The sequence below is a fragment of the Petaurus breviceps genome, unplaced genomic scaffold (genome assembly GCF_028583685.1).
Source record: "Petaurus breviceps papuanus isolate PSGF00001 unplaced genomic scaffold, PetGlider_PUasm1.0 128, whole genome shotgun sequence".
NCBI classification, from domain to species: Eukaryota; Metazoa; Chordata; class Mammalia; order Diprotodontia; family Petauridae; genus Petaurus; species Petaurus breviceps.
Genome location: NW_027185664.1, coordinates 11,585,693 through 11,611,574, shown reverse-complemented (window position 1 = coordinate 11,611,574; position 25,882 = coordinate 11,585,693). Strand labels below are relative to the sequence as shown.

Sequence of the window (25,882 nt, the reverse complement as noted above, 5' to 3'; positions counted from 1 at the left end):
ATATAAAATATAATATATGTAATATATAATATAATATAAAATATAATATATAAATATATATATATTTTTTTTTTAATGAGGAATTTTATCCTTTCACAAATTCATGGCTCAAGAAAAATCTGAGGTGCAGCTAGGTGGCACAGTGAATAGAGCACCGGCCCCGGAGTCAGGAGAACCTGAGTTCAAATCCAGGTCTCAGACACTTAACACTTACTAGCCATGTGACCTTGGGCAAGTCACTTAACCCCAATTGCCCTGCCTTCCTCCCTCCAGAAAGGAAAAAAAAGAAAATTTGAATGCCTCCAATATGCAAGCCATGTGCTAGGTGTTTTGAGGGGATGCCTTACAATATAGTAGGACCTAGGGGTAAAGTGGGAAGGAGCCATAGGACTTTCCATTATCCATGTGTTCCTTAGCCTCCCTTATGTACCCAGAATTTTGCTGCTTCCTAAGTTATAAAGGGGAAAATATGCCTTAAACATGCAATTACAGTCTATGCTGGCTCCAGTGATTTGATTCTGCTGCTTTGACTCAGACAATTTGATTCTCTTGTTTTGACACCATGTATTGTTCAATCTCAAGGATCTGGGAGCATTAATATGTGCATGGTTTTGAGATTATTACTGGTTTTGTGTTGTTGTTATTTTGCCATGATATTTATTATTCATTTTTATTATCTTGACCTGTGATTTTATCAGTGTGTAAAACATCTCATTGTAAACTTCCTCCTGTAATGCTGATTTTTAACTTCTCCATAATTAGTGACCTTGGGGCACTAAAATGTTAAGTGACTTGCTTCAGGTCACACTATATATCAGAGGCATGACTTCAACTTAGTGAAAAAACTGTGTTCCTGACTCCAAGGCAGACTCTCTATCTGCTATGTCATAGACCCCCTTAATGGATAAATTATATTCTCCATTAAATAAGGCATTTGATTATTTTAATTTGGTTAATTTCTTTCTATATCCAGGTCAATTTTTATTTTTATTTTTAATTTTATGCAGACCAATTATTTTTTACTATTGTTTGTTTTCTCTGCTGATGCATATGAGGATATGCCATTCTTTATGAGGGCATTTTTTAGTGGACTTGGTATGATTTTTTTTTCTTTTAAATGTTCTATGTTCCCACATTTGCCTTATTCCTCCAGCTTCATCAGTCTCCTAAGTTTCTGAGGTTAAATGACAGATTCAAATCTATGGAGTCAAAATACGATAGATCCCCTATTTACTATACTGTGACCTATTTCTGTAAATTATCTTTATTTTCTTCCCCCACTACTGGAACAGAGAGATATAGAATGTTTGAATGAAAGGGTTGCTAGTGCACTGGTGTGGACTTAGGATCTTATATGGAGAACTGAAAGGGCTGTTACCATTCATCTAGTTCAGCCATCTTGTTTCACAGGCGACAAACTGAAGCTCAGAGAACACAAGTGATTTGCCCAAGGTCATATGAGTTTGAAGTAGCTCAGACACAGTTAAGTGACAAAGTGATATAGTGACCTGAAGTAAGGAAGACCTGAGTTCAAATCCAGCCTCTGACACATACTAGCACACCCTGGGCAAACTACTTACTCTCTGTCTGACTCACTTTCCTCCACTATAAAAGGGGGGTAACGATAACACCTTCTTCTCAGGGTTGTTGTGAGAATCAAATGAGATAATATTTTTAAGTGTTTAGCACAGTGCTTAACACATAGTAGGAACTTAATATGATCGTTGTTTCCTTCCTTCCTTTCTTCCTGAAGAAAATGCTTCTTCACAAAAATAATACTTTATGAGATTGCCATTCAATGCTTGCATTTCTGTGTCCTAGTTTGATGTTTTATGATCTCATCCCCCTCTCCAGTTTGGTTGGGCTTCTTGTCCATCTTCTCTGCCCTTTGGTTGTTCTTTCAGGACCTCCCAGTGAGAAGTTGGCTAGAAATTATCTTACAGAGTGGGATAATTATCTTGAAATTATCCTTGTCACTCAAAATTGAGAAATTTCCTTCCCCCACTGCTTTGGACAGGATTACTACTTAGAGCAGTCATGATAAGCTTGGGCAAGACATCATTAGAAGTACTTAACTTACTTTGAATTGGCTTCTTTTTCTTATGTAGCTATTTTAATTTAAGTTTAAATTGGTCCCATATTTTTTTCTTTCCTTGCGTAGGTTAAAGCATAATGAAAATGCCCTTAGCATGTTTTTGAAGCTTTTAGTCTTAGGTAGCTGTTCGCTGAGGAAAAGCCAGGGTTCCCCACCACAAAGTTTTCCACCCTTCCTTTGGACTGTTATAAGTGACTATGCAGAACCTTCTCAAGTATAGTAATCTGGCTGAAAAATTATAAGGTTTGCTTTCAAAGAGGGAAGAATCATAATTCTACATACAGGAAACCTGCTTGGATAGATTCATGCTACAAATAAGTTTTACCTAGCCATGTCTATATTTTGATATAGAAGATAATGATAGTGATTATTATTTGTATCATTTTATTAGAGATACCTTTGAGCATTGGTTAAGTCTGATTTGTTTGACAGTTGACATGGCATGTTTAAATCACAGAAAAATTGGCATATTGGTGGTGAAATAATCATGCAGCTGGAGCCAGGTTTGGTACACTGGATTTTACTGATACCTCTAGTTATATAAGAAACAATGTTTCTACCACCTCACCACATGATTATAGGGTCTAGTCAGTGCAGCCAATATAGAGTAGTGGCGAAATATATCTTACTGGCCTTACTGGCCTTCCTCAAACAATGATCTTAGCACCATGGTATTTGTAAGTTTTTGCAATTAATACCCACTCGTATTGCAGGGGATAAGGGTGGGGAGGAGAGGAAGAAAAAAGAAAACAGGAGAATAAGATTTTTTTTTGGTGTGAAAAAGAAGTTGAACTCAATCCCATGCTGTCATTCTAAGGCAGGTATTCTCAACCTTCTTTGTGTGCCATGGACCCCTTCTCTGAGAAATGTTTTTTAAATGCATAAGACAAAATATCTGTGATCATAAGGGGAACCAATTTATACTCAAAGACAGTTATCAATTTTTTCCCCTAAAAAACGAGTTCAAGACTGTGAGATTAAGGACCACTGCTCTGAAGGGAAGAAAACTGGCTCCATTTAGAATATGAGCTCTTTGAGGGGAGTAATCCCCAGCTCTTATCACAGTGACCTGCACACAATAAAGGCTTAATATGTGTTTGTTGATTAACTGGTTGTAGCAGCAAGCACCCCAGCTTCCCCAGGGTGTCTGCCAGCACAGGTTCTTGGATCTGCTTTGTTAAAGGAAAGCAACTCAAAATGGGTTAACAAGCTTACTTTCATCAGTCAAATATGTATCGTTTACCTAGTTCAGGGGAAAGAGGTCCACGCCCCGAATATACAGACAGAATTATCAAGACAGAAACAGATCAAGTAGACAGATTTCCAAACTGTCCAACCATTACATCCATACCAAATCAACATCTGGGTTTCAAAGCCGGGGGACTCTGGACAATGGCTTCCCAGAGTTTCATCTGATCAAATCACAGAACATTTCTCAAAGTGAGCCCCAAAACAAAGCTACACATCAGAGCTTATATAGCCTTCTCCTGGCTCAGAGAATGTAACAACCTTATTGACTCACTGGCTAATCAAGAAGTATCTACTGAAAAACAAGCCTCCAACCCCAGGCTCCAGGTGCACTTTAGCCTAGGGTCAGGGAAGATCTTTAAAATTTACATTCCCATTACACTGATGGATTAATGGAAAAAAATTCCAGAGCTGACTAGCTTTTTTTTTCATTCTTAGGGAAAGTTTTAAAATGTGCTCAGGGAAAAGAGAACCAAAAATACTCCAAAGGCAGCAAGATGATCCCAGTGGAAGGAAGAAGACAGACACCCTGGGATGTAGGGAGGATGGAATAGGGGGTGGTTCACCCAGACATAAAAGATAGAGGGAAGGAATCTTTTGCTGATTGTTAGCTTTTTCTTTTAACTGATCTTGCTAATTCAGTACAGATCTTGATTATTTCAAAAAGTGTTGAAGAAGAGTAATTGTTGTCAGAACCCTGAGATCAACCTGGCTGCCCTTAGTTACTGTTCTAAAGTCTCCCTTATAATGTTCTTTTTTCTGTTTTCCTTACAGCGGTTAGTGAAGGACCAACGCCCCAGCAGCCACCCATGTTGCCCCAGACACAGCCTGAGCACCCCAGCAGTGAGGAAGCTCCAAGTCGGACCATCCCCACAGCCTGTGTTCGACCCACTCATCCTCTCCGAAGCTTTGCCAATCCCTTGCTACCTCCACCAATGAGTGCAATAGAACCAAAAGTCCCTTACACACCGCTTTTGTCTCAGACAGGTAAGTGCCATGTTTGCACACACTGAATCATGCAGAGGCATCACCAGTCTTCCCACTTCGAGGTCCTGCTATTAGCGCTGCTATTACCCATGTAAAAGAGAAAAGAGAGAATGTGATGTGTTATATAGATACAGATGTAGACATAGATATAGACAGATATAGATCAAGTTCCTCATATTTGTAGTTGATATTTGTGGAGTTGATTTTAAATATCTTTTTGGTAGTTGCAGTGGATTTCATTCCCTTGTAAAACTGCCCACTGACATTCTGTCTTTTAGTTAATATTTCAGGCTATCTATTTGTTGGTAGATGTTCTCAATTTATGCCCACCAGAGACTCCCCAACCCCACAGCATCCAGACAGATGTTGGATCTGGAGAGGTTAGCAGGAGGGTTGGCATAAAGAAAAGGTATCATGCCAGAGTGAGGAACCCAGGGACAAGATAACGTGATTATAGAGGAACTAAAGATTTTATATATATATTTGTATATATAATGTATTTTTTCTTAAATTTGTGAAAACTGTCTTCCTAATTCCTATTCTTGTTTTATATTTTGTCATCTTTCAGGTATTACTATGCAATTGATATGTAAGTTTCCTCATTACTTTTAGGAAGGTTTTATTTGTTTCTTCTTTTCTTTCTCTTTTTAAGTAAATTTCTATAAAAGATGCACGGGGAATCAAATGGGGCTAGTTCTCAAGAAATACGGTGAATGTCACATGAGTCCATAACATGTCTGGGTGGTAGTATTGGTCTGTCCAATCCTCTGCCACACAATTATGTCGTGGCAATTCCCCCTTCTTGACACCTGTGCCTGCAGTATTGTCAGTCACTCCCCTGCTTGTATGAGACATCAAACTGTAGTATAATTGATACATATAGGAGATGTTAGGCTAAGATATATTCTTTAGAAATCATCTCTGTATTTAACAAATCTTTTTGAAGTAATTGGAGATTCCAGTCTCTAATAGAAAATACTGTGCTAACTTTACGGAGAAGTGGAGAGGAGTTTAGGAAGATGTGATATGATAGATTATAGTGCCTGAGATTCACACTGTTTCTGGATTTGTGCCAAGTAGAGGACCCTAGACCACTAGCATGCACCTCAACACACACTATAGCTGGACAACCTGCCATGCCAATGAAAGAATCATCTTATCAGTTGTTTTCCCCACTAACTCCATCCTTGATTCTTCCCTTAAGATTATTAAATGTCTCTTGTACTCTTTCCTTATCCCCAATTCCTTTTAAATATTCAAAAGCCCTATTTTTTCTGGAATGGAGACATTTTTTCCTGAGGCCCTGAACTAATTTGGGAAAGGTGAAGTTGATGATAAAATTGGTATTTCAGTGTTCCACTGGAAAGGTTTGCCAGGGAGTCTTAAGAGTTCATGACTTCTCCCCTGTCTGATACATTAGTGGACTATCGGACATTTAAACTGGGGGAAGCTGCTATCCCAAAACTATCTAGTCAGGCAATATAAACCAATAAGGAAAGCCAAAAAATATCACGTTTTTTTCCTCTATTCAATCTGTCATTGGAAAGTTTTAATGCCCAAATTATTTTAAAACATGCTTCAAATTTCCAAATTCATGTTTCCTTAATTTAATAACACTCAATTACATACACAAAAATCTATTTTCATTTTTCTAGGGAAAATATGCTTATATTCTTGCTTGACTGCAGAAAGACTAACAATGTACAGAAGTTGAAAAGAAGCACTTGTACGTTTTGTGTCAGGAAAACCTCTTAAACAATTAGAGTGATCCAAACATGGAGTGTACTGTTTCAAGAAAGACTGGTCTCAGAATGGGCATTATAAAGGGAAGATATGAGTTGGATAAAATGACCTCCAAAGTCCTTTCCAACATAAATTCTATGATTCTTGATTTTGGTAATATTTTGTGCAGATAAAACAGAAAATAAACAATGGTAATGGGATTCTGGAAAACTAAGACAGTTGGTTTTTAAGGGATTTGATTTTGGTTATCGAATATAATGTTCTTAGAACACAATATAGGTAGCCCAAATGCAATTGTTAACAATGTCACCAAAAAGGTTCATGGCTTAAGAAGGAATACCTGTTGTTCATCATTTAATAGTACAATTGGGGACAGAAAATGAAAAGATAAGAGTAGTAGCTGTAGTTGCTAGGTTCTGGGCTTCCTTACTTCAATTTTAGTAATGTCAAACTTCCTATTGAAAAGTCTATCACCATGCTTGCTGAAAATATTTTCATCTTAGACTTCACATTAAAGAAATATGTAATTAGTCATACATTTATGATTACCACATTTTGCTAACTTTGTGGAAACATAGTCAAAACTGCTGTTCCCAAGAGTGTTTTTTTTTTTTACCTAAAGAACTGCTATCCCAATCTACAAATGTAAACAAGGCTTGTAGATATTATTCACTCTTTTCCCCATAGACTTTAATGACATTTTTTTCTCCCCCCTCCCATTTTTCTCCTTTCATTCCAGTCTTGTATGTTTGATATGTTCTTTGTCACATTTTTGCTTTACTCACCTCACAGGGTTGTTAGAAGGATCAAAAGAGATAATGTATGTAAAGTGCTTTTTAAACCCCAAATTGCTGTACACATGTCAGCCATCATCATTATCATTATCATTAAAATTGCTTTTTCTAATTTTTTTTCAGTACCTTCTCTTTTTAACTTGAGTTTCCTATTGTATTTTATATTTCTTTTAACGTCTCTCTTCAGTTGTTTTCTCCACTGTCTAACTCCATCCTTGATTCTCCTCTCAGGATTATTAAATGTCCCTTGTTCTCTGTCTTCACCCCCAATTCCATTGTTTCGATGTGATTCCTGCTCATTTTATAACGTCTCACTTCATGATTTCCAAATAGCATCTTCTTGTGTGTGTCTCTGACACATGGTAAATAGTATGCTTTTAAGGGAAGGCTGCTGTTTATTCTCATGGGAAAAGAAAATTAGCAGACTGACAAATGTATTAGCAATGACACTAACCACAGACTTCCTAGCCTTGAAGATGAAATACTTGAAGCTTTCAACAAATTTCAGTTCTAAGAAAATCATGACTTTAGTCAAATTGATTGATGAAGTAGAGTCATTCTCTAGTAGACATTTAAAATACTATAAATAATTTTAATATAACAATAGAGAAATATGTAGTTATAAATATAGTTATCATTATTTGCCATAAGCCATTGCTTTAGAAAATAATATGAAGCAGTTAGTTTATAAAGTATATGTCAAATGAGTTTTTATTGGATCTTTTTCCCTTTATTTTCAAGGCATAAAAGTTAGGATAAATATTTAAGACATTTGGTTATCTAGCTGTTTGACCTTTAACAAAGTTCCAATCTTCTTTTTTGTCTCAATCTGTGATTTCATAAGTATAGCATCTCCACTGATACAAATCTGAGACTCACATGACTTATTTTCTTAGACTGTTTTTTGGTACACTGAGTGATTAACCCAGAATCACACAGCTAGCATGCATGTAGAGCAAGAATTCAGGAACTGAACCCAAATGGAGGTAGTGTTAAACACTAGGAAGAACATTATCTCTGAAGTCTGAGGATCTGGGTTAAATTGTACCTTTGAGGGTAACTCCCTGTGTGCCTAGGGCAGGTTACTTTACCTCTTTGGGCTTAGTTTCCCCACCTGTACAATGAAGAGCTTGAATTAGATGACTTATAATGACCCTTCTCACTCTAGAGCTGTGATCTCTCTGACTTCAAGATTGGCACTCTGGTTTCTTTATTACATCTTTAAGGTTCCTCCTCTCTCTGAAATTCCCAGCCCCCTCCCCACAAACTCCAAATGTGAAACTTTCTGAGGCACTTGATTTCTCCTCTTGTAAAAGGTATATGGTGTCATGTACTCTGCCTTGGTGGTACATAAGGCAAACAGCTATGATCTGGTCAGCAATAATTAGGAAATCATCTTGCTGTCATTGTGACTGGCATTCAACCTACCTGAAAGCCTACCCTTATTCTCTCCTCTTCCCTCTCCCTAATCCTCTCCCCTGCTGAGCTAGAGTATTTAGCTTAACTGACTTTTAGATGTTTTATGGAGCTTCTAACAATTTCATCAGCACTGCGTGATAGAATGTTCCTGTCCTCTAATGCTTAATCTGAAGACGAGAAGAAGCAGGCAATCTTTCCGTTATGTGTTCCATTGTGACTGCAGTCACTTCACTTTGCAAATCACAGACACAGACATATAAGTGATTTGGCTTAGTCCCCTTTCAGGTTAAAGAGAAAATGTTTGATGAAATGTTGGGCTTATTGCATTATAGATCTGACATAAATTCCACAAAGGGCCAAGAAACGGGATTTTTTTTCCCCTTCCCCAGTGAAAATTCCTTTTAGCTGTTGAAATGATCAGCTGCACTTTAAATGAACCTGGATTAGGAGGCCATTTGTCTTCTGAGGCAGTAAGTCTGAGGAGAAAGAAAATGTGACCCTTTTAATAGTGGCTTTTATATTGTAGTCCAGGTTTATAACTTGAGCCCCTTCAAGTCCCCGCATCTTTGTAAAGTGCTTAAGTGCTATATTTCCCTCCATTTATATATTCCTTTTTTATATATGTATGTAAAAAAATAAAAACCCAGGCTATTCTCATCTTTTCAATCTTCCAAGGATCAATATGTCAGTGGACATGACAGGCCCCAGACTCACTTCATTGTACTGCGAAATTGAGTTTGATTTTTCCCCCTACAAATTGTGGTTTGTGATCCAATTTGTCTGAAGAGTGAGCATGTGGGGAGGGAGGCATTCGCTGACAGTGGACAGCAACAGCTTCTGATTTATGTTTTATGGCTAGTTGGGAAGTCATGTATTCCTCCTATAACCTGATCTTTTTGGCAGGCCTCATTTCGGTAAATATGCTTTCATAAAAAACTGCCCATAAATTACTACATTACATTAGTCCGAGTGCCTTTGCCCAGCCACTTGTAGGCAACCATTAGCAATTTTCATCAGGGAGTAACACAAGACTACTCTGTTCTACCCAAATCAGTCACAGGCAAGGGTGGGGGTGAGGGGAAAGGTGCTCATTGCTTGGCCCAAGTGAATAACAGCAACACTTGCACACATTTGATTATATTAGATCTGTCACTAGTCAATCATAGAAAATTGTCTGTATCCATTATACTACAGCCCATTGCCATTCATGTGTAACCCCATGTGTTGATTTAGAACCTTCCTTGCCTCCCTAATAGCGGCTTGTTTGTTTTTAAGATTGCATCTCCCTATCTTGCCCTTGCAATCCTGGAGAGCTCACCCCCAATTAGACAGCATTGTGGCCCCCCCAACCTCCATCACTCCCCACTCCCTTCCATAGTAAAGCAGAATTTAATGCAGATACCCAATTTGCATAAATCACTGCAACTCAAAACTCCCCTTAGGTAATTATGATTAGAGACATATATACCCAGCTTAGAATTTTGTTTTAAATTAAAATTACATTTATGGCTTAAGATTTAGGATTTAAAGTTAAAAGAGATCTTGGAAATCATCTAGTTCAAACCCTTCACTTTACAGAGGAGGAATCTGAGTTTCAATGAGGGATAGACTCAATGTCACAGAGATAATCCATTCCAGATCTGGAAACTGAACCCAAATCCACTCTCTTATTCCAAATCCATGTCTCTTTCTATTATGCCAAGCTGACTCCCATCTTAAATTCTTTTAGTAAAATGCAGTAAGTTACCAAGTTGAAGTCCTTGAGGAAAAGGTAAAAAAAAAAAAAGAAAAGAAAAATTCAGTAAATGTTTGTTGGGAGATGTATTGTGGCACATCACCAGTGGCAATTTTGCAGAGTCCCAAGATAGGGAGAATATTTGCCCAAAGTCATATAGATAATTATTGCCAGTGATACATACACTATGGAAATATATGAGACTGGAAGAACTTGACTCATTTTCACTGGGACTATTTTAAATATATATTCTTTACAAGGAGTCTTGGGGAAGATGTTTATTCCCCTGTGTGCTCCTAAAAGAATCCTTTCACAGGAAGGAGGACCAAATGATCCCACTAATTATTTGAGGGAATGTCTAGTGTTCTTTGCATTTTGAAAGTAAGAGTGTCTGGCCCTCTAGTCAAAAGGAGAGATTGGTGTTATAACCATTGAGTCTTTGGACTCTAATACAACCACAGAGAATAGTTAAAAGATGAAAATTTACAAGAAAAAAATAATAGGCAAACTTTGAAGTTATCAGTGAGTTAAATGGGAAAAGGGATAGAAGAGAATGAGTTATAGAGATTATATCTCAGTGGAATCAAGGGTGGAAGAGGAGTAAACGGAAGAATAAATGTATATAATTAGGTCAGAATTTTATTGGTTTTGGCCAAAGGCTGTGATTGTAATTAGAAATGTGTGACTAATTGAAACTAAAAAAAGAAAAAAAATCTTCCAATACAGTCTTTGTTGGGCCATAAATAAAATTGAGGTTAATTAACAAATTGATATAATTAAAACTATAGAGTTTAAAGAATTTATTTATATTATGGGTGAATATAGCTATACAAAATGATCATTCCTTGAATAGGGCAGTGCATAGAATATGTACACTGAATAAATGTTTGATGAAAGAAGGAAAAAATTAGCAAATTCAAATGAAGAAGAAAATATGTTTACAGAATCTCATAACTTAGTAGGATGAGAGAGAGCAAGGGAAAGAAAGAGAAGAAGACGAAGAAGAAGAAGGGGGAGGAGGAAAGAAGAAAAAAGATGAAGAAGAGGAGGAGGAGAGAGAGAGAAAGAAAGAGAAAAAAAGAAAGGAAGGAAGGAAGGAAGATTTTATGCCACCCTATCAGAAACATTATTTAGGAAAGAGTAGTGACCTAAATGTTGAGAGAAACTGTGTTCTAATTTCAGTCTTTCACTTACTAGCTGGGTGACATTAGATAAATCATAACCTCTCAAGTCTTTCACAAAGAATACAAGACAAAAAGTCTCTAAACCTAATGTTTTATGGCAGATTACTAAAGTTAAGAGAGGAAGAAGACCAAACGGGGTAGGGAGGGGGGATGAAAAACAATAGGCATTAGAGATGGGGACAGAGGAAAGAAAGCAACCTTCCCTAATTCACAGTTACTTAGAAAAAATGCATTATTTATCCTAGGATTCATCTTGTAAGGAAATAATTTTAAACTGTGTGGAGTCAAATAGCCCTTTTGAAGCCTTGTACTTTTGAAAACTATAATTAGGAGCTTAGCTTCTTTTTATATTTAAATTTCCTTTGAAAAATTTTGAACTTAATCATCAACAAACAAAAACACTTCAATAAAAAAGAAAAAAAGAAAATAAGCCTGTATGAACCACAGTGTTATATATACAAATATGCGATAAACATGTGATATAAATATTTAACAAAATAAATGCTTTATAAGAATGTTTAAATATACACACACTACAAAATCTATATACCATTCTATGTTTTTTCTTTTGTGTATTTTAATAAGTTATATTAATGTTCTTTTAAAAGATCTATTTTAGCCACTAACCCACTATTCACACACACCCCATCCTCAAATAGAAGCCCTCCCTTATAACAACTATATGTAGTCAAGCAAAACTAATCAACATATTGGCCATGTCTGAGAATGTATGCCTCATTCTGCATCTCTAGTCCATCACCTCTGTGCCAAGAAATATGTGACATGTGCATCATCAGTATATTTAGTCATGATTACTTGGTGCTTTGGTCAGAGTTCTAAAGTCTTGTCAAAGTTAATTCTGTCACATTGTTATTGTGTTCATCACATAAATTGTTTCTCTTGTCTCTCTTCAGTTCACTTGGCATCTACTCATATAAGTCTTTCCATATTTCTCTGAGATTGTTATGTTGCTAATTGAACATTAATATCCCATTGTATTTATAAATCACAATTGGTCCAGATATTCCCCAACTGATGAGTATCCCCCCTCCCCCACCTTGAGTTCTGTACTACAACAAAGAGGGCTGATATAAGTGTCTGTATATGTCCTGGACCTTTCCCTCTATCCTTTATTTCCCCAGAGTATATTCCTAATTGTAACATTCCTGGGTCAGTGACTCAGTTGAGTGACTTTGGGGACATATTTCCAAATTACTTGTCTTATTGGTTAAACTAACTCCCAGTTCCTGCATGTAATTACTTTATCTCCTTCAAAGATCAGTTTAGATGTTGTAGCAGCAAGCACCCCAGCGTTCCCAGGGTGGCTGCCAGCACAGGTTCTTGGATCTGCTTTGATAAGGGAAAGCAACAAAATGGGTTAAATCAGTCAAATATGTATCGTTTACCTAGTTCAGGGGAAAAAGGTCAGCACCCTGAACTTCAAAGTATACAGGCAGAATTATCAAGACAGAAACAGATCAAGTAGACAGATTTCCAAACTGTCCAACCATTACATCCATACCAAATCAACATCTGGGTTTTTCAAAGCCGGGGGAATCTGGACAACAGCTTCCCAGAGTCCAGATCAAATCACAGAACACTTCTCAAAGTGAGCCCCCAAAACAAAGCTACACATCAGGGCTTATATAGCCTTCTCCTGGCTCAGAGAATGTAACAACCTTATTGACTCACTGGCCAATCAAGATGTATCTACTGAAAAACAAGCCTCTCAGCCCCAGGCTCCGGGTGCACTTTAGCCTAGGGGCAGGGAAGATCTTCAAATTTACATTCCCATTACAGATGTAAAGGAAACAAAAAATTAGAGGGGAAACTATCTTTACAGCAAATTTCCCTGATAAAGGCCTAATAGACAAGCTATATATTTTTTAAAAAGCTTATATAATTATATGAGAGAAAAAAAAAAAACTCCTAGCAGATGTTCATACCAAAGCATATGAATAGGCAGTCCTCAAATAAAATTTGTTGTTTTGTTCAGTCTTTTTTCAGTAGTGTGACTCTTCATGACCCCATTGGGGTTTTCTTGGCAAAGATACTAGAGTGGTTTGCCATTTCTTTCTTCAGCTCATTTTACAGATGAGTCAAATGAGGTTAAGTGATTTGCCCAGGGTGACACAGCTAGTAAGAGTCTGAGGCCAGATTTATAATCAGGAAGATGAATCATCCTGATACTAGGTCCAGCACTTTATCCTCTACAAAATATAAATATATTATCAATAACTATATGCCCTGGATTATATGACAACTCAAACATCAGAATTGATTTAATTTACATCTATTTTATTATTAGCAATCAGTAACATTTTTAAAAAGTTGTTGATAGTTTACATTTCATTTGAGAACAGCTTGTTTATAACCTTTGGTCATATCCATTTGGGAATGGTTTTCATTCTTTACATTTTTGTACCAATTATTTATCTTGGGCATTAGAGTTTTATCAGAGAAATTTGCTGTAAATATTTTTCCCAATTGTTTTCTTTCTAATTATAACTACATGTATTTTGATTGTGTAATGCTTTTCAATTTTATATTAATTTCTCCATCTCCTCTTTTATGATCACCATTATACCTTATTTTAGTAATAAATATCTCTCTAGATATGGTTATAAAAGGGATTTCTTCCCTCCCTGCCTCCCTCTGTCTGTCTGTCTGTCTGTCTCTCTCTCTCCATCCCTCTTTCCCCTTCTCTCTGTCTCTCTCTACCCCCCTCCTCCTCTCTCTGTCTCTCTCCTCTGTCTCTCTGACCTTTTACATTCAGGTCATGTACCTTGAAATTAAGTTTGGACCAGCATCTCACGCTATATGCAATAATGAATTATGAATGAGGCCAGGCTGTTCTTAGAAGGTGATCTATTTCTAAAAGCCAGTATTTATACAGTGGGGTATTCAGCTCTTTGGCAGAGTACCAAGTTTGGGTTACAAGGAGGAGGAAGATTAATTGTGATGTAATGGAAAAAACAAAAACAAAGGAACCATGAGCTAGAAGTTTGGTGACGTGTCCCATTCTGACTCTATCGTTAACTTGCTATGGATTAGATAACTTCTCTAAGCCTCAGTTTCCTCATTGAAAATGAAAGAGGGTCAGACTGGATGATCCCCAAGGTCTCCCTCTGGCTTTGTGCTTCAATAAAATCTATGAACATTTGTCTTGTTTGATTATCATTAAAAAGAGGACGAGAGTTGAAACCCTTTGTCCTTGTGAAAAAAGACAACCAAAGGGGAAATATCATACCACTAGCATTTATCTTTCTCATCCTTGGCAGAAGGATACATCATACCTTGCCCAGATTTTGTGCCCCATTATGTGTTAGCATTTCAAATATCAGATTTGAGGCAGTTTTTTGTTTGTTTCTTTCTTTTGTTTCTTTATTTTCTTTTTGATCTTGAGCTCTTCACCCCCATTCCAACTTGCACCCCTTTGAGATACAGGAGATGACAAAGGATGCCTACAGAGAGGTCCACAAATTAGTAGTCCATGACTGAGAAATATCTCATTGGAAAAGCTATTGTTCTGAAGGAAGCAAGAATTTAACCATCAGCATCTTATTTACAAAGATGTCAATGACTCTTCCCATGGGAATGAGCTTTTTGAAAAAGTGTCTTTCTGAAGTTTGAAAATGTAGACTTGCTCTGAAGGTTTATAGCTTTAATCTTGCTGTCAGGAACCTGAAAGGAAATGCAAGTGACATATTAAACACCTTGTAGATTTCACAGCTTTAACTTTGATCTTGTCCCTGGGATTGAATTGTATGTTTTTTTCTTATTTCCAAGTTCACTTTATTTACCTTTGCATTGCTTCTCATGTTTTTATCTTTGCAGTAAAGGGACTCCTACCAGGCTTTATTTCTTTTTCTTTTTCCTTTTTTTGTGTAGATGATGAGATGCAAGTCCAATTGGCCTCAAAGGGAGAGTCAAAAAAAAAAAAAAAAGATTAGAGTTCAGCTCCATATTCACAGCAAAGGGAAAAATATGATCCTTGGTACCTCTATACTTCCAAATATTATTTCCAAATTACCTTCCAAAGGCTTTTTCCATATATAACATGGGCCATTGCCTAGCCAACTGAGTTATGGAGATCAGTAAAAACATTTTCCGTTTCCGTGATCATCTAGACCATGACTCTCTAATTTTAAACTCCATAGTCTAATCCATAAAATTTGACAGTTAACCTCAGTCTTAAATTACGATCAAACAAAGGCCCTAGGATGCTTTTTAACTTTTTGTCTCAATTATCTCTGCATTTTTAATTGCAATCATTTATTTTTCCCTCCCTTTGACTCTTTTGAGATTCTTTTTCTCAGTTAATAGTGATGGCTTACTACTTCACTTTAAACCAGAATAGAGAATGATGGAAAATGAAAATAATATAGCTGACATGTGGGTAAACTAAAGCAGCAGTCATGGTCAATGACTAAAGAGTCCATATCTCTCACCTCTGATGAGATTCCTTGCAGCCGGAGCACAAAACAAGGCAGAACAGGGTTTTTGTTCTTGGTATTTGTATTTCCTGAGTACATTGTGATAATTCTTAGAGGAGAGAAAGCAGAGGAAACAGGCAGTTCATTGGCAACATGACTGTGAGGGCTGGGTGTGTCTTTTTTTTTATTTTTTTAAGCAATCGGGGTTAAGTAACTTGCTCAAGGTTACAGGGCCAGTTATTTCTGGGTGTGGTGCCAAGTGTCTGAGCCCGGATTTGATCCCCAGGTCATCCCGACACCGGAGCCGGTGCTCTTACTCGCTGAGCCACCTGGCCACCCCTAGGGTGTCTGTCTTAAGGTATGTTTGTCCTGTTCTATGAGCATTCCTCTCATTGGCATTGTGGGTCAGAAACTAACAAGTTTCTTGATATATTGGGCATAGATTACATTTCTAAGAACTGGTTGTGAGGTATCAACATTTAAAGGTCAGCAAAAGATGTATTCCTGAAGAAACATGGAGATAAGAGAATTTAGCATGAACAAGGGCTTTAGAAATACCCATGTCAAACCTCTTCACTTTGTAGGCAGGAAACTGAGGCACAGAAAATTTAAGGAATTTAACCAACATCAAATAAATAGTAAGTAGCACAGCTGAGACTCAGCAGGTCTTCTGGTTCCAAATCCAATGCTCTTTTCAACACTATATTCATTGCCTCCCCAGGCCTTCATCCAGGCCTTCTCCACCTCTTACCCTGACTCCTGAGGATATGTTTGTGTCAGAAGACTGACAGAGGTCATAAGACCTTGACAATACATGCAACTTAGAATCTAGGACATAATAGTTTTCTATTTACACCAATGTTAACAAAAGTTATTTAATCAAGTAATTGGGACCAAAAACATGGACTATCTTGAATTTTATTATCTTTGCCTGAAAGTTCATCTATGTAAAAATGGCAATAGTTGACATAGATACAAATTTCATCTCTCTCTAGGAATATCCCTAAATCACTCAATTCTGTTCCTCTGAATCGAGTCTTCACTCCCAAAGAGATCTTGGGCTATTCTAGAATCTCATCTATATTTGGGATTAGTTGTAGGGGCAAATAGTGAGTGGCACTGTGGGGAACCTTAGAAACCTCCACAGGACAGGGAGGCAGCATAAAAATGGTCAACAAATGAAGGGATCTGGTTTTGGTCCCACTTTTATTACTAATTTTTCTATAAAGGTTCCCTGTGCCTTCATTTGTACAGGTCTTTGGCAAAGATAATAACCTACCTCAGAAGAACATAATAGAATCAAATTTAATGACATGTGGAGATTCTTTAAAGTAAAAATGTTAAGTGTTATTAATGAAGCCAATAGCCCCCTACTTAACAGAGCTCTTGTGCCTCTAGCTCCCATCTTATGAAGCATTTCATACACATTATCTCCTTTAAGTCTTACAGCAATCTGAGGAGGTCGGTTTTATTATCTACTTTTTAATAAGGAAGAAACTGAGGTACAGAGAAGATAAGTAGGTTGGTACATGGTCACACCACTAGTAAGAAAAAAGGGTTTGAAATCAGATCTTCCAGTCTCCAGAGCCAACACATCCATTCTGCCATAGAGAAATTATGTAGTTTTTTTGTTGTGATTTTGTGTGTGTATGTGTGTGTGTGTGTGTGTGTGTGTGTGTATTTTTGGGTTTGGGTTTTTTTGTTTTGTTTTTATTTCATTTTAAAGAAATAGATCTTGGTTTTCCAGGGAAAGGTTTGAGCAGCTTGAAGATTTACTAATTAAATGAAGATGCTCTCAAGCTGCTGTCCCAGCTCTGACTACTGAACTCCAGTGTAAGGGGGAAATGTAAAAATAGTTATTAGGAAGAGCAAAGAACTAAATGTTAGAATACCAGAGCAGAGAGAGACAGGAACAGAAGATAATGAAGGGGACCTAAAGAAAGCATCTTGGGAATGACATCACTAGCATGTTACCCTCAGGAGTTTAGTTTCAGGGCGGCTAGGTGGCGCAGTGAGTGGAGTGCCAGCCCTGGAGTCAGGAGGATCTGAGTTCCAATCCAGCCTCAGACACTTAACATACACATACAAAAAAACCTAGCCATGTGACCTTGGGGAAGTTACTTAACCCCAATTGCCCTCCAAAATAAAAAAAATTATTAAAGAGTTTAGTTTCATTAAAGTCTGTGAGGAAAACAGCTCTTGGGGAGTTAAAGATTAAATAGTGGTGGGGCGGCCAGGTAGCACAGCGAGTAAGAGCACCGGCTCCAGTGTTGAGCCAGACCTGGAGATCGAATCCCGGGCTCAGACACTTAGCACCCACCCAGAAACACCTGGCCGTGTAACCTTGAGCAAGTCACTTAACCCCAATTGCTTAGGGCAGCCAGGTGGCTCAGCGAGTAAGAGCACCGGCTCCAGTGTTGGGATGACCTGGATCAAATCTGGGCTCAGATACTCAGCACCACACCCAGAAATAACTGGCCGTGTAACCTTGAGCAAGTTACTTAACCCCAATTGCTTTAAAAAAGAAAAAAAAAGGATTAAATAGTGAGGAAAAGGGGTGTGAATATAGAATTACCAATCATTTTATAAATTCAGCAGTTAATGGGAGAAGAGACACAAGCCAGTGACAATAATAAATAACCTTTTGTTTTTGGGTCATTTTTTCAGTCCTGTCTGACTCCTAATGACCCCATTTGAGATTTTTTTGGGAAAGATATTGGAGTAGTCTTCCATTTCCTTTCCAAGATCACTTTACCAATGAGGAAACTGGGGTAAACAGGGCTAAGTGACTTGCCCAGTGTCACACATCTACTAAGCGTCTGAAACTGGATTTAAATTAGGGGAGATAATTCCTGACTCCAGGCCCATATCTTTTTTTGAGAGGGGGGAGATGTGAAACTGACTCATTGGTGTTGGGAGCTCTCCACCAAGGAAATTTCTCCTGCCACTGCAGATGAGCAAGAGTTTCTGAGAATTTTAGGGTTAACTAGGTCAACTAACTTGTTCAGGGTCACATGACCAGTGTATGTCACAAATAAGACTTAAATGCTGGTTGGTCTCACTCTGAGGCTGACCAGTCCTCTCTCCTCTCTTAGACATAAGTATTGTTATGCCTTTTTTGTACATGAACTAGAAGAGCTTCAGTGACTTAACAGAGGTTACACAGCTATGGTCAGAGTCATCAATAGAATACAAATCTTCGGACTTCAAAATCATTATTCTTTTCACTTCACTACAGCTAGAGAGTATCCAATAGGGATAACTGAGTCAAGGAAAGTTATTTTAAAGGCAGAGAAAATTCAGTCATCTCTTTTTTTTCATGGCTTATATTTAGAAGTATTTTGAGAAAATGCGTCCATATTCAATAAGCATCCTTCTTCAGTCTCTCAGTGCCTAAGGGTTATCGTTCAGATCATTATTTGTATAGTTCTATTTGTGTTAGTGTAGGAAATGGGTAAGAATAGGATGGATGAAGGAATGAATGAAAAAATATTGACCAATGGGCCACTCTGCTAAGCCCCATAGATACAAGTAGAAAAGGAATATAATATGCTTTCAAGAAAATAATAACCTACAATAAATATAGGACGATTCAGGTTCAACTGAAAAAAAGAAGGGAAAGGCCAGGAAGTTGTAAGGATGCAAAAGTATTGCATAAGACAAGGTCTAGAAATACTTACCGTACATTCTGGTATCTCCCCTAGAGAACAAGGAGCCTAGAAGGGAGTGACTCATCATAATAAGGAAAGAGGGAATGAGCCCAGGGATTTGAGTGGACAAGGGATCCAGGGTTTGATTTTTTTTGTTTTGTTGAGGGGTGTTAGCATCTGGTCAGTATAAGAAAATGATCAGGGATTGTTGGCAGAAAGTTCGGGGTAGGGGTCTGGGTGTCCTGTAACAGGGAAGGGCAGTGATGACCTACTTGATGTCTACTCCTGTTACTGACCCAGGAATCTTCTAGAATTTTGTTTTTTTTTTTTTTAGTTAATGCCTAATATTAGTGTGTTTACTTGCAAGTTGTGTCTTTCTTAAATTGGCCATAGAAAACGAAAGTCCACTTATTTTTAGGCATTGAGTTCCAACTTAATTGATGTTTTAAAAAACAAGTGGCTTGCATATTCAATTTCCCACAACATGAGCTATATTAGGGACTTTCTGAGTCTACAAAAGAATCTGACTTTGATTAAACCAAGTGAAAATGATGATATTTATGCAAAATAGAAAATGGTTACCAGCAAAGCAGCCCACTTCATGCTAATAAGATATTTGGAAAAATATGAGTTATGATGGCATTGTAAGTATTCCACATTGTGCCTGCAACTGTAAAAGGCTAGAATCTGGGTCTTTACAAGATTTTCCCGTTATTTCTGGACAGAAAATAGCCCAATGCCATTTATCCTTATTTAGTGAATTGTGAATATGGTTTCTCTGAAGGCTAAGATAGATTGTAGTTCACTGTCACTAATTGATGATGTCAGATATCAGGCAGAATGAGAAATTAAAGGAGGTTATTTTGTGTGTTATTTTTAAACGAAAATTTGCATATGAAAGGTGACTCACTGGCACAAAAGAAAAGACTTTCACTTACAAAAAATAGTATAACTAGCTTTTACATAGCATATTAACATTTGCAAAGTGCTTATCTCATTTTCTCTTCATAACAGCCCTGGGAGGTAGGTACAAATATTATCTTCATTTTACAAATGAAGAAATTGAGGCTGGTAGAGGTAAAATGACTTGGGTAACAGAGTAAGTGTCTGATGTCAGATTTGAACTCAGGTTTTAGAGGTTCCAAATCCAGTTATCTGTCCACTATGTTATTGTGCCACAGAAGAAAGATGGGAATAAAGTAAAACAAGCATGGTTATGCCCCAAAACTTTATTTGTGCTGCATGTCTTTCCTGCAACAATAACACTGATATTGAAATAATTTAGGGTATCCACAAAACTACCCAAACTATGAATACCTAAAAGGAGGCCATCAGGGCTGGCAATAAAACATCACAGTAATAAGAAATGCCTAAAGACCTCAAATGCTTGCCATTTCTCTAATCTTCCTCCGTTCTGTTGCTAGGCAAATGGCAGTACAGGGTCACATATCCCAAAAAATATCCCTCTCTGTTGTCTTCCTAATCCAGGGACATCTACCACAAGAAGGGTAAAGTGAAAGGGTACTTCCTCTTTTTCTGATCCCTTCTCCTTTTATAGGTGGAGCCTTTGTTTACGCTTAGATTAGAAATTGGTCTTTTTACTTTTTTTACATAAATACATTATATAAAGGGCCCTCTCTTTCAAAAATGTAAACTTTATAAATCACACACATCTTGTGGAGATCTTCCCCATCCCCTACTGTCTACTTTTGTGATCACCTCCTAGATATAGGAGCAGTCAGAACAATGCTTCATTTCAAGAGACATTTTCCAATAAATGATGTGTGTTCAAAGTTAGACTTATTCTTACAAACACAATCTCAGAGGAACTTGAAGAGATCTTTCTTTGAAATTCTTTTAACTCATTTTCTGTTGATGATCCCTTTGGTTTTTCTCATTTCCTAAAATCATGTTTTAGATATCAGTGATTGTCCCAGCAGTTTCAGTATTAAGGTGATCATTTATAGCCATGTTACAAAGACACAATATCCCAGAAAATAGACAAACTAAATAAAACAGACACTTTCTGGCAAAATGTACATGCCAATCCAGCTTTTTCATTTTGAGAAGGGCAAAATTACATGCTTAGGGAGCTCCCTCAAAAGAAAATCAAGATGCACAACACCTTGCACAGCTAATTATAGAGGTTCACAGATGGCAATAGAAGAGAGAAAGGAATCCCTGCTTGGGATGGGAGATTGGACTACATGACCTCCAACTCGAAATCCTTTAGTTCTGTGTATTTAAATGAATTACGAAAGAACACCAAGAATATTGCACAATGTCAGATGCCGAAGAGAGTTTATGAAGAATGAGGTCTGAGAAATGCCTGGAACAGGCCAAGAACCAAGAAGGCTTTGATTACCTTCTAGGATACGGTTCTGAAAGAACGATAGGGGGAAAATCCATATTGAAGTGGGATTGGAGAGAAGATGGAAGGCAAAGAAATGAAGTAGGAAAGGTAGGTTAATATTTCCAGAAGTGAAATATTGAAAAGGAAAGAGATGGGATGGTATTTATCCTCATGCAACTATGAAAGAGCAGCTTTTAAGGAAATGTTTAATGTGTGTTTTTCTCTACTTTCCCAAAGGATTTTAAGTTTCTTAAAGTAAAATTGTGGTCATTGTTTTGTTTGTATCTCCCACAGCACCTAATAAAGTCTCAGTAACAAATGCTTGCTGAATTGAGTTGAGTTGATGGGAAAATAGGCACATGAAGGTTTTGTGAGTGACTTAAGTTATTGGCAAAAATGGAAATGCAACCCATTTCCTTATGTGTCACCAGGACTCTCCATTTCTACCAAAACATAACATTCTAGTCTGTCCTTACTACCAGGTGATGAGAGTAACAGAGAGGGTACAAATAGAGAAGAGTGAAAAGAAAAGGTATTTAATCAAACAGAGGCCATATGAGAATGTCTAACAAGCAACAGCCTGGGGGATTGCCCTGAAGTATTCTGAATGAGATTATTCAATTTGTTGTACAGTGAAGTCTAATACAGCTTACAGAGAATGATTTTACTGGGAGAGCCTTCTGCAGTGAGGTATTGGAAGGAGCCTGCACCTGGCAGACATATATTATTTACCTAATGAGCAAATGAAATGTTTAATAACCCTACTGTGAAAATAAAACTCAAAGCAGTAAATTCACACCAAGACAGTTCATGCTACACCTGACCCATCTTCAAAATTTCTTCTCCCTCAGTGAGACCTGCTAAGGAGAATAACATTAGAGCCAAAATGCCATTCATTCAATTAGCTGTATAGCTCCATCAATTCATTTCTTAGTGCATCAGCTGTAAGAGCTCTTCTAAAGACTCCCCTGAAACCCATGGTCAACATGATACCCAGAAGTGAGGAAGGAGAAAGAGAAGTTTCAGTTCGCATAGTATTTAATATAAGCTATTAACTTAAATACATAGTAGCTTCATTCTGCTTTTTTGAAGTTAAACTGTTGCCTCTTGCTTCTCTGAGATAAAGAAAAAAACTCCTTACTTTCTACTTTGCTTCCTAATTAGTCATTTTCAAAGAGAATGACAAATTATTTTCGTGGAAAACTGCTCTTCAGGGCTCAATTCATGTAATTAATGAATGCAGCATTCACTTGCCAGGGCTTTCTTTGGGATTTACAAGTATAAATGCGGATGCACAAAGATATAAGCATTCTCTCGATGGATTAATATACTCCCATAAAATCCAGAGAGATCCTGGAAGCCCATATGGGAAGTCATGGAGATGAACTCAATTCTCTCATTACTGGAGTTTAGTGCTAGAAGGACATCTAAAAAAAATCTAATTCAGTTGTGTTATTTCAGAGTAGTGTAGTGAGGTCCTAGATAAGTTAAATGTAATCTTACAGATATTGTCAGAGATGAAACGTATATCTAGGCCTCCTAAATCTTAGGCAAGTGATATTACTGCTACATAGTATTGATTCTTAACATTGGCCATTATCATCCCGTTTTCAATTCTGTTATATACTAGGACAGCCAGGTGGCACAACAGATAGAGTACCTGGCTTGGAATCAATAATACTCATGTTCATGATACCAAAGTTAGCCTCACACACATACTAGCTATGTGAGGCTAGGCAAGTCATTTAACCCTATTTGCCTCAGTTTCCTCATGTGCAAAATAAACTAGAGAAGGAAATGTCAAATCATTCCAGTATCTTTCCCAAGAAAACTCCAACTGGGATCATGAAGAGTTGAACAACTGAAACCACTGAAGAAAAACAAGAAAGTTATTGAATTTCTCAGTCATGATGTAAACACCAATGGTTAAAGTAACCCCTCACCTCTAGACCCTGTGAAAAATAGAAACTGGGGGCAGCTAGGTGGCACAGTGAATAGAGCACCGGCCTTGAAGTCAGGAGGACCTGAGTTCAAATCTGGACTCAGATATTTAACACATAAACTAACCGTGTGACCTTGGGCAAGTCACTTAACCCCAATTGCCCTACCTTCTCCCCTCCAAAAAGCAAAAGAAAAAAAATAGAAATTGGATTTTTGTTTAAAGTGCCAGATTTACACTGGAAAAACAGTGGAGAATGTTTTCACCTTTTAAAAATATTAAGCACCCATTCTGAGATAGTCACTACTGAAAGCATTAGCATGAAACCTTCACAGAAAATGATACATTAATTTTTTTAAAAGGGTTTATTAAGTACCTACTAGGTATTATCCTCTTCTCCCATCATAGAATTATGGAATACAGGAGATAGAACGGAACCTGGTGGCCATCTAATCCAAATCATCTACAACATACCTGATGACTAGTCATAGAACCTTTACAAGAAAATCTACTGAAGAGAAGTTCACTACCTCTGAAGCCTCTCAATATACTTTTGAAAGGCTTTAATCATGAAGAAATTTCCCTGTTATCAAATGTAAATGTTCTTCTCCACAACCTCATTCCTCCTAATTCTGCTTGTTCTGACAAACAGAATAAATCGAGTCTTTTTTTCCCCTTAAGTCAGACCTTCAACTTCTTGAAGATTGTCATAGTGGCTTCAATATACCTCTACTTTATGATTGTGCCAGCACAGTAACATGCATATTCTACTTACTTATTACATATTGTTTTGTTTTTTTCTAGTCAGAACAGATTCAAGCATCCATTCATTCAGACATTTATTAAGGATATATTATGAATATAATACCATGGAAAAAACAGATTTCTAAGAAACCATTCTTGCTTTCCTAGACCTTTTTTTTGCTTGTAGGTCATATAGATACAAAAAAAGTCAAAAAACTTTTTTGTAGGAATTGAGTGGAGTTAAATAAAAATAGACGCTGTGACAAGAGGTACCTTCTCAATAGTTGGCACTCAATAAATGTTGATTGATTGATGTTACAAGGATGCCAAATAAATGGCACAGGCAGTGAAACTATACCTTATTTTGCTTTGACATGACATATTTCAAAGAGCTTTCAACTTAATTCATCTCAAGTCAATTCAATAAATATGTATTAAGTAACTACTTGACACTATTCTAGGCACTAAGGATATGTGTCTTTAAATATATTTTAATATGTTTTCCCCTAATTACAGGTAAAATCAATTTTAACATTCTTTTTTTTTAAGAGTTCTGAATTCTTTCCCTCCCTTCCCCCATCACAGAATTAGAAGGCAAACTATTTCATTTAGGTTTAAGGATATAAGTGTATATATGTGTGTGTGTGTATGTATATATAACACACACATATATACACATATAAACTATATGTGCATATGGGTGTGTACATGTGTGTATATACACATACATACATAAATATATGTGTGTGTGTGTGTGTGTATGTAGAGAGAGTAAAACAGTTCCTAAAACTTACATTCTGTTAGGAAGGATATGCCATGGAACAAATAAGTATAGTGCAAGGTAGGGTATCATAGGGTAAAGAAAAAAATCCAGATAAAGCATTTCAAGAAACTTTGAGAGGAGAAAGAGATCATGTTTAGCTGAGTGGATGGGGGATCAGATAATATTTCATAGGGCCTTGAAGGATGAGGATTTTGACAAAGTAAAAATTTGGGAGAAAGAAAAAAATCATTGACAGTTTTTCCCCCACCTGGACCACATGGAAAAGGAATGAAATCAAAATGTATAAGTATAAATATTCAAATTTATAAGAAAAATGGCCAACTCTTCACCAGAGATTGGAGCAAAGAAGGAATGGGGGGCAATACTGAGATGATTTGAATTGTAGACTTAGAAAGTAGAGGGAGCTGTCCTCGATTTTTCCAGTGAGTAAGTTGAAGCCCTTTGCTTTGTGGGGAGGGCAGGGTGGTATTAGGTCACTTGAAAAAAGAGGATAAGTTTGGGTAGAGTTGGATGATGAGTAAATCTAGGAAGGGTAATAGGATTACTGAACAACAGAGAAGGCTCATTGGAATTGCATAATATACATTAATAATGGATCAAGTCATGTTGGATTTGTGATCTGTTCCACTGACCTTCAGCTGCCCTGCAAGTAAGATAGGAACAGGAAGATAGGGAAAGTAATCCCTAGTTGGATTTGTCAAAAGGGACTTAAGAAAGTAGGAGAATGGAAGATGGAAGAGTTGCCATCACCTTTCTTTTTTTTTTTTTTTT

The 25,882-nt window shown here is 37.1% G+C and overlaps 1 protein-coding gene across 1 annotated transcript in view; it reads left to right on the top strand.

Annotated features, from left to right (window-relative positions):
- The window catches only part of DCC (DCC netrin 1 receptor), a 1,052,419-nt gene that overhangs the window by 998,204 nt on the left and 28,333 nt on the right, over positions 1–25,882 (top strand). The window contains exon 28 of the mRNA XM_069102085.1: positions 4,118–4,330. Coding sequence (XP_068958186.1) covers positions 4,118–4,330 — 213 coding nt within the window. The remainder of the gene's footprint in view (positions 1–4,117; positions 4,331–25,882) is intronic.